The sequence below is a fragment of the Sceloporus occidentalis genome, unplaced genomic scaffold (genome assembly GCF_023333645.1).
Source record: "Sceloporus occidentalis isolate IW3139 unplaced genomic scaffold, rSceOcc1.0.p SCAF_5, whole genome shotgun sequence".
Classification (NCBI taxonomy): domain Eukaryota; kingdom Metazoa; phylum Chordata; class Lepidosauria; order Squamata; family Phrynosomatidae; genus Sceloporus; species Sceloporus occidentalis.
The window spans coordinates 97,009,953-97,019,443 of record NW_028316985.1 but is presented as its reverse complement, the minus strand read 5'-3'; the positions used below and the strand labels follow the sequence as shown (position 1 = coordinate 97,019,443).

The 9,491-nt window shown below is 44.7% G+C and overlaps 1 protein-coding gene across 1 annotated transcript; it reads left to right on the top strand.

The window, feature by feature from the left end:
* The first annotated feature begins 771 nt into the window (after nt 1–771).
* Nucleotides 772–9,131, top strand: LOC149312535 (fibroblast growth factor 23-like). Its single transcript, XM_089524841.1, has 3 exons — nt 772–1,149; nt 3,956–4,059; nt 8,337–9,131. Exons 1-3 carry the CDS (start codon nt 936–938, stop codon nt 8,730–8,732), a joined length of 714 nt encoding a protein of 237 aa, XP_089380967.1. The 5' UTR covers nt 772–935; the 3' UTR covers nt 8,733–9,131.
* Nucleotides 9,132–9,491: the final 360 nt, after the last annotated feature.

Here is a 9,491-nt window from a genome sequence, read left to right as displayed (position 1 = left end):
ATAGAGTTGGAAGGGGCCTCACGTGCCATCAAGTCCAATGCCCTGCTCAAAGCAGTAGAGCCCAACATCTCTCCAGGCAATTGGTTCCATTGCTGGATTGCTGTTACTGACATGAAGTTCCTTCTAATGTCCAACTCTCCTGTAGCTTCAGATCATTAGACCTGGGTACTCAGTGGGTACTCTGGGGCAACAGAGAACAGGCCTGTCATCTCCTTTCTATGACAGCCCTTAAGATATTTAAAGAGTGCACGCATGTCACCTCCCAGTCTTTACAACAGAAGAGTAATGAATAAGCAGAAAGATTTTCTGTTTGTCACTTCAAGCAGCAGATCAAAAAATGATTTATTAGACACTTCCTTATTTTCCATTTCCTGGCATGTAGGGACTGGTATTGGCTAGTCAATCTCTTTTAAAAACATTTGCTTTCTAGCCATGTCTTGATCATTTGTGTAGGACGAGTGCCTCAGAATCAAAATTGCCTAATCAGATACTTAGACCTTAGCCCAAAGTGTGTGGAAACAGCTGTAGAGAAAAGGGGGAAATCAGGATGTCATTGCATTGCAAATGAATGTGTTGGTCACGATCCAGCCAGTGGGAAGCATTCTGATGTCAGAGGTTTTTTTCCAGATAATGTTTGAACATGTTATTAGTGTCCAAAAGTTTACTTGGAAAACCGCATAAACCTTCCTGAAAAACCTACATGCAACTCTCTCTTTTTTCTTCATGAGTTGTTGAGGTCTCATGACACTCTCAAAATATTATCCAAAAAGAGCTACTCCCCCACCAGTCACTCAGCTGCCCATTATAAAACTGTTGCCAAACTGTAGGTACCCTATCTGAGGCATCATACTTCAACAGAAAGGAAGACAAAAGGGAGAAGGACAGAGAAAGGATCAAGTTAGAGGTACTGCTGCAGCCACTAAAAGAAGAACACCATGATCCAGTGCAACTTCCTGAAATTCATGCTGTTTGCAGTATATGGTTGGGAGGCAGTTGCTGCTTTCCCCAATGCCTCACCATTGCTCAACCCCAATTGGGGAAACACAGACAGCCTGCTGCACTTGTACACATCCACAGCAAGAAATAGCTTCCACCTGCAAATTAACTCCAATGGCTACGTGGATGGAAGTCCTTATCAAACCATTTACAGTAAGTACCATAGAAAATGTTTCAGAAAAAACATGATAAAAGCAGAGCCAGAAATTCTGGAAATGCCAGCTGGGTATATTTGTAATTCAAAAGGTAACTTTTCTAAGCTCTGGTAAAGTTTATATGAAGAAAGACTAGTGAGTCTTCCACCCGGTAACTTAGCAGTAGATGCAGGATAGATAGAATAAAGCACTTTTGTACACAGTATTACACAAGTTACACTTCTGGAATTTATTGCCACAACATGTAATTTCCAGAAGAGTAGATGAGCAGCAAAAGCAGCAAAGTTTTATTGCATATTAAAGATTTTTGGTTTTGTTGAACCTTACAAAAATTATGACTTAAGCTTTAGTGGACTAGTGACCGCTTGATCAAATGCATAGCATGTTATTTTTGAAGTGGCAGGTGTATATGTATGAGTATATATAAAAACATGTGGGCAGAGGAAAATGAAAGTAAAGATGTGGTAAGAGTTTTGGTAGACCTCTAAATACCAAACATTGGGAATAAACAGGAAGTCTGTTGTTTTTATTTCATGCTAGTGGTAATCTATGATATCGTCACAGCCCATATATTATTCATTTTATAGATGGAGTAACTAGTTTAAAGGCATTCTGACTAGGATTTCCTTTTATTCATATTTATTGATTTTTTTTAAAAAAGTATATTTATTTTAAAAATAATTTTAATACATAAAACTACATTTACTGGACACATACACACACACACTAGCAACAACAACTAACAACAACACTACACAAACAAAAACAACAAAAGGGGAGGGGGAGAGAAAGCAATGGCTTCCAACTTTCAAACTGATGGGTCTGCCACAAACTAATTTGTTCTTCTACATCTTATATAAACCTACTAACCTTCAAATCCAATTATAGACAGTTTATCCCAATAATCCCTCAAATAGATCACTGAGTAATCCTTATTTAAAATACTTAATTATTATTCACTAATCAAAACAGTAAATGTATCTATTTCAGCTAGATTATACATTTTCATTAATTATCTTGCAATGGAATCTCTGTAGTCTTCCATTTCTATGTATATACAGTCTGCCCTTCTTATACATGGATTTTTATATTCAAACACACATGGCTTGAAAATGTTCAAAAAAGTATAAATTTCAAATATCAAACCTTGATTTTCCATTTTTTTTAAAATAAGGGACACCATTTTGTTTTTATATTTATTATAAATATATTATTATATTTAATGGGATTTGAGTATACATGAATTTTGTTATACACGGGGGATCTTGGAACCAAACCCCAGCATATAACAAGAGTCCACTGTAATAGTATGCCAGCTGTAATCATATATTGCATTATTCTTCCATTTTTTTTCTTGGCTTATTCTTCCAACAATAAGAAGGGTTCTGGCATCAACTGAAACCCTATATTTAAGATCTTCTGATATCAATTATGAATCAAAATCCAATATGTTTTTGCTTTTTTTACACATAAGATGAAAAGTCTTAGAGTCGAATCATACAAATGGGTTTAGACCAGGGGTAGGCAACCTTTTTGAGCCGGGGGCCGCCACTGGATGGCCCTTGTGATCTCTTCCAACTCTGTAATTCTATGATTCACCACAGCACTACTTCTGTTCCCCTCAACAAGGAGTCATCTACTACAATCGCACATCTTTTCACCATCTAGAAACTGACAGGAGCCTTTCCATCCATAGCACACTCCAGTACCATCTTTATGGCTTATGAGAAGTGGGGCTGTTGTTCCTATTCTTGTATCTTATACTAGTTGGTTCCCTATGAGGAACAATTTAGAAAGCTGGATATGTTTAACTTGGAAATTTGATATGATATCTTGGAGCTTGGAGAAATGGAGAGGTGAGATGATACCTGTCATTAAATATGTGAAGAGATGCCATATAAATGATAGAACAAGCTGGTTTTCTGATGCTCCAGAGAGTAGGGTACACATCAATGGATTCAAATTATGAGAAAATAGATTCTGCTTAAACTTTAGTAAGAACCTCTGATGGTAAGAGCTGTTCAGCATTGGAATATACTGCCTTGGAGAACTGTGGATTTCCCTTCTCAGGAGGTCTTTAAACAGAGATTGGATCCCTACCTCATAAGATGCTTTAGCTATGGATTCCTGCAAGGGCTTAGATGAGATGACCTTTGAGGTCCCTTCCAACTCTATGATTCTATCATCATCTTTATGTCCTTATATACTGAGCCGATTAATGGCAAACTGTCTAGCTTCTATATTGTTGTGCTCACTTAATTCCTTTTCTTTTAATATCAGAAGGTCCACTTTTATAGTCTGCAACTCCAGAAAGTATTGAGAATTTCTGAGAATTGCCCCTGAAGAAAGCCAATTGGTGATAATGCATTGGGCTTTTTAAGAAATAATTTTTGGGACCATCAGACAGCACATGGGACTTTGTCTACTTTCATTCTTCCATTTTATTCTTGAGACAATGATCTGGGGCTGGAAGTTTATTTTGGGATACAAACTGATGGCTATTAGGATTATGAATTTCAAAGTTATAGGCCCCAAATGCTCAAGTATGAACATACATATGTATTGCCTGCAGAATTCAAAAATAGATATAGTTTGGAATGCTGCTATTTCCATTCCTTACAACTTGAAACAATCTGTTTATTACTGAACTTGCAGGCAGGCAATCTGTTGGAACATTACTAAAATTTGCTAAAACTGCCAGGCAAGCAGTCAAAAATATTTTTGGTTGGCTCAGGCCTCTACAATCACCACCTATGATTTAAGTTATTAAATAACTTCCTAATATTCATTAACTTCATTTACAGGTGCCTTGATGATCAAATCTGAAGCTACTGGTTATGTAGTAATAAATGGTGTGAAAAGTGGACGCTTCCTTTGTATGGACATCAATGGGGACATCTTTGGATCGGTGAGTCTGTATATTCATATAAAATTACCTGACAGCTTTTCTTCATGCAGCAAAGCTTTTACAAGAGGCCTGTATTGTATGTCTGGGAGCTGAAGTAAATGATTCTCTTGTGCTTTCCAAAAAGCTATTGTCCCTTTTACTTCTGGTTGGTTTGGCTTTGTTCAAGCACTTGCTCCTCTTTGCTGATCTTATTAAACACTAAGATCAACGTAGGATGTCCTCAACTTCCTTCTGCATGTACATCACCATCAGTGTGCTATAGAGAATATGGGGGTGGGCAGTGGGGAACAAAGGGAATAGAATATTTGTAAGAACACAGAGCAACTGACTAGGATAATATTCAAATGTTTTAAACCTGTTGGGAACCCTTCACTGTTTTGAAAGGGGTCACAAATCTCCAAATGTTGTCTTTTCTATAAATTCTATTATCTTGGGAGGAAATTAAAAGCTAATAATACAAGGACTTAATTGTCTTTTTTTGTTTTGGCAACATAGGGGTGAAACAGACAGGCAAAATAAAGTGGCTTCCAGCTTCTTTGAAGGTGGGGCAATTATATGACACACGCCTCCAAAGCAGGTAGAAACCAAAATAAAGCTGTGCTCCAGGACTAAAAATGGAGCAAAAAGAAGCCAGGACACTCTGGTTTAGCCAGGAGAATGTGCATCTTTGTGTTTGCATATAAACAACCCGACATGAGTGCAGGGCTGCAGCAAAGCAAAAAAATGTAAGTGCGACTACTCCAATGGATTTAATTATGAGATACACAAACCAGATGTGACAGAGGGTGAAGGGAGCCTCCATGATTGTGATTTGCCAATGTATCACTCACACACTGATGCCCTGTATTGGCAGAGCATCACATGTGTGAATGTGTGGCCAATCAATGGGATGGCATCTGGGCAGCCATGGAAGGTACTTGGAGGTTGCAGGTGGTGTGTTTGTGCAACAGCACACATGTATAGTGGGGAGGTGACAAAAAGATGCCATGCTGTGCAGTCAGGCTGTGTGTATTCAGACTGCCTTGAGAGCAAGTCGTGCAGACAGTGTGGTTTTGATCCACTTTCAGAAAAAGCAGGATTGAGCTGCTTTTTCATGCCTGTCTTCTATGGCCCATGGATGGAAATAGTCCTGGAATGGAAAGGGAATTGTAGATTAACTCCAGAGGGCTGGAGAAATAGACCTTTAACCCTCATAGAAAAAAATAATGATTAAACAAAATTTGTGAACATGTAAGAGTTTTATCATATGTGGTATCTATTTTTTTCAGTGCATAAACTGCAATATAGGCCTCTTTCTTTCTCCAAAATTTCATGCACTCTGTGGAATAGTATAATCAACTAAGTTTTTTAAAATATAGAATCATAGAATTGGAAGATGCAGCAAGGGCCATCTAGTCCAACCCCCTGCCATACAGGAAATCTCAGTCAAAGCATCCCTGATAGATGGCCATCCATCCTCTGCTTAAAGACCTCTAAGGAAGGAGACTCCACTACACTCCGAGGGAGTGTGGAACACTGTAGAACAGCCCTTACTGTCAGGAAGTTCCTCCTAATGTTGAGGTGGAATCTCTTTTCCTGTAGCTTGCATCCATTACTCCAGGTCCTAGTCTCTGGAGCAGCAGAAAACAAGTTAGTTCCCTCCTCAATATGACATCCTTTCAAGTGTTAAAACAGGGCTATCATATCATCCCTTAACCTTCTCTTCTCCAGGCTAAACATCCCCAGCTCCCTAAGTCGTTCCTCATAGAGCATGGTTTCCAGACCCTTCACCATTTTAGTCACCCTCCTTTGGACACGCTCCAGTTTCTCAACGTCCTTTTTGAATTGTGGTGCCCAGAACTGGACACAATATTCCAGGTGGGGCCTGACCAGAGCAAAATAGAGTGGCACTATTACTTCCCTTGATCTAGACCAGGGGTCGGCAACCTCCGGCCCGCGGGCCAAAGGCCTGGCTACCGGCCCCCGGTTGCTGTTGCCGCTGCTGCCGCCGCCGCAGCGGCCGCCCGTCGCAGCTTTTCGCCGCTCTGGGCGCCGCCATTTTGGGCGAAAAAATGGCGGCGCCCATAGCGGCCTCTGGGGCTATGGGCGCCACCATTTTGCCGCCCAAAATGGCGGCGCCCAGAGCGGCCACCGCGGCAGCGGCGGCACCGGCAGCGGGCCTCTAGGAGGCCCGCTGCCGTCTCTGGGACCCTCCAGGAGGCCCGCTGCCGTCCCTGGGGCCCTCCAGGTGGGCTCCCAGGGCAGCAGGGGGCCTCTGAGGGGCCCGCTGCCGTCCCTGGGGCCCGGCAGGAGGGCTCCCAGGGCGGCAGGGGGCCTCTGCGGGGCCCGCTGCCATCTCTGGGGCCCGGCAGGAGGGCTCCCAGGGCGGCAGGGGGCCTCTGCGGGGCCTGCTGCCGTCCCTGGGGCCCTCCAGGTGGGCTCCCAGGGCGGCAGGGGGCCTCTGTGGGGCCCGCTGCCGTACATGGGGCCCGGCAGGAGGGCTCCCAGGGCGGCAGGGGGCCTCTGGGAGGCCCGCTGCCGTCCCTGGGGCCCTCCAGGCGGGCTCCCAGGGCGGCAGGGGGCCTCTGCGGGGCCCGCTGCCATCCCTGGGGCCCTGCAGGAGGGCTCCCAGGGCGGCAGGGGGCCTCTGGGAGGCCCGCTGCCGTCCCTGGGGCCCTCCAGGTGGGCTCCCAGGGCGGCAGGGGGCCTCTGCGGGGCCCGCTGCCGTCCCTGGGGCTCTCCAGGTGGGCTCCCAGGGCGGCAGGGGGCCTCTGCGGGGCCCGCTGCCGTCCCTGGGGCCCTCCAGGTGGGCTCCCAGGGCGGCAGGGGGCCTCTGAGGGGCCCGCTGCCGTCCCTGGGGCCCTCCAGGTGGGCTCCCAGGGCGGCAGGGGGCCTCTGAGGGGCCCGCTGCCGTCCCTGGGGCCCTGCAGGAGGGCTCCCAGGGCGGCAGGGGGCCTCTGGGAGGCCCGCTGCCGTCTCTGGGGCCCTCCAGGCGGGCTCCCAGGGCGGCAGAGGGCCTCTGCGGGGCCCGCCTCCGTCTCTGGGGCCCTGCAGGTGGGCTCCCAGGGCAGCAGGGGGCCTCTGCGGGGCCCGCTGCCATCTCTGGGGCCTTCCAGGAGGGCTCCCAGGGCGGCAGGCGGCCACTGGGGGGCCCGGTGCCATTGCTGGGGCCCTCCAGGAGGGCTCCGAGGGCGGCAGGGGGCCTCTGGGAGGCCCGTTGCCGTCTCTGGGGCCCTCCAGGGGGTCCTCCAGCGCTGGCAAGCCCCCCCCCCAGCTTTTTTGCCGGTCTCTGACGGCGCCTGAGGCCCCGTCAGGGGCCAGCAAAAATGGGGAGGCCTGGCCATCGGAGGGTGGAAGCTCCGCCCCCGGCATGCGGCCCTGCCCCTGGAGGGTGGAAGCTCCACCCCCAGCACACAGCCCCGCCCCGGAGGGTGGAGGCTCCACCCCCGGCACGTGGCCCCTCCCCGGAGGGTGGAAGCTCCACCCCTGGCACGTGGCCCCGCCCTGGAGGGTCGAAGCTCCACCCCCCGGCTTCGGCCCCCCAGTCGCCTGAGGGACAGCAACCCGGCCCCCGGCTCAAAAAGGTTGCCTACCCCTGATCTAGACACTATACTTCTATTGATGCAGCCTAAAATCGCATTGGCCTTGTTAGCTGCTGCATCGCACTGTTGACTCATGTTCAACTTGTGGTCTGCTTGGAAACCTAGATCCCTTTCAGATGTTGTCTCGTTCAGCCAGGTGTCACCAATCCTATATCTGTACATCATGCTTATTCACTGTCTGGTAAATTTTTGGGATTTGTGTTGCTTTTCTAAAGACAGATAGACAGATACAAAGTAAAAGTACAAAAACATTGTATCATATATAAAATAATGCCTAATCTTAATTTCACTGAGTGTTTATGAATATCCTTGTACATCAGTTAAAAAATGTTAAAATATAAAATAATGAAATCAAATATCAGAAAAGCCATATAGAACTCCCCCACATATATATTATGACTCTGCCACTTTTATTGGTTTTAATTATTCTGTAATTTTAAATTCTATATTGTTTAATTGTCTTTTAAGGGGGGATATTTTGTTTATATGGTTGTATTTTAACTCTTGTAAGCCACTTTGATTGTTTTAAACAAAAATTGGGATAGAAATAAAACTTTTATTTATTTATTTATTTATTTATTTATTATTAAAACATTCAGGGATTATTTATAATGAAAATGCCATGAAGAAAGGGACCCAAATTTTCAGCTTGCATTTTAATACTTGTCTTTATTTTTGTGTTTGTTTTTTCTCCAGCATTACTTCAGTTATGACGATTGCACTTTCAAACACTGGGCCCTGGAAAATGGTTATGATGTTTATCAGTCTCCCAAATACAATTATCTTGTAAGTTTAGGAAAAGCTAAACAACCTTTGTTTCCCAATATGAATCCACCACCCTACTCCCAGTTTTTGACCAGAAGGAACGAAATTCCTTTAATCCAATTCAACACACCAAAACCTCACAGACATACCAGAGATACCAATGTGGATCCCTGTGGTAGTATCATCTCATCTGGAAATATTGCTAAAGAACATTTACCATTGCAGCCATTAAGGGATAATAGTTTAGTGAGTTCAAATGCTGAAGACCCAAACATTACAACTCTCAAGAAAAGACCTTGGAGTCCAAGAATAATTGTCAGTATCTGAACCAAAATTATAGTAATAATTTTATTCTATATTTGCCAGAATGTAACTTGAACAATTCATATTTGTTAATTATTTGTTAATCCATATATAACAGGACCTTAAACCATTTTTCAGATTACCAGTTCAGAAAAGGGGTTTATAACAGATATTCCATGTTAAATGATAGTATACTCATAGACCCCAGATCAGAATGAATTATGAACCCCCATCATCTTAATTATGTGGAAGGATTTTCATACATTTTGGTGTAGCCAAGCTTTATTAGACAATTTCTTTATTAGACAGTGTGTTCTCTTACTATTAGGCCTATATACTCGCAACAGCATGAAGTCTGGCAGCTTTTCAGTGCCCAGCTGAGACAGGGGACCCATAGAAAACAGTAAAAACAAGGAGGAGGAGGAGGAGGAGGAGGAGGAGAACTGGACACCAGAGATATGGATTATCAATGAACAAGAGAATGTACAGGCCTTTCTTTATGCTTTATGAATTCTTCTCAACAACAAATAATAATCCACAATCAACATAAGAGCTCTAGTTAACCCAACTGGTCACAATTAGCTTGTTCCATTGATTTCCATGCTACTCATTTAGTGAAGCCACACTTCAACCAGATTCAGAATATGGAACACACTCCCTTGGAGTGTGTTGGAGTCTCTTTCTTTGGAGATTTTTAAACAGAGACTGCATGGCCATCTGCCAGAGGTGCTTTGATTGTGAGTTCCTGCATGGCAGGGGCTTGGGCTGGATGGCCCTTGGGAT

What these genes read in the sequence shown, in the direction of transcription:
- LOC149312535 (XM_089524841.1), top strand. Translation starts at nt 936, where the DNA reads ATGATCCAGTGCAACTTCCTGAAATTCATGCTGTTTGCAGTATATGGT. An exon ending in TCCTTATCAAACCATTTACA is followed by an intron (nt 1,150 to 3,955) that starts GTAAGTACCATA and finishes CTTCATTTACAG; the next exon opens with GTGCCTTGATGATCAAATCT. An exon ending in ATGGGGACATCTTTGGATCG is followed by an intron (nt 4,060 to 8,336) that starts GTGAGTCTGTAT and finishes TTTTTTCTCCAG; the next exon opens with CATTACTTCAGTTATGACGA.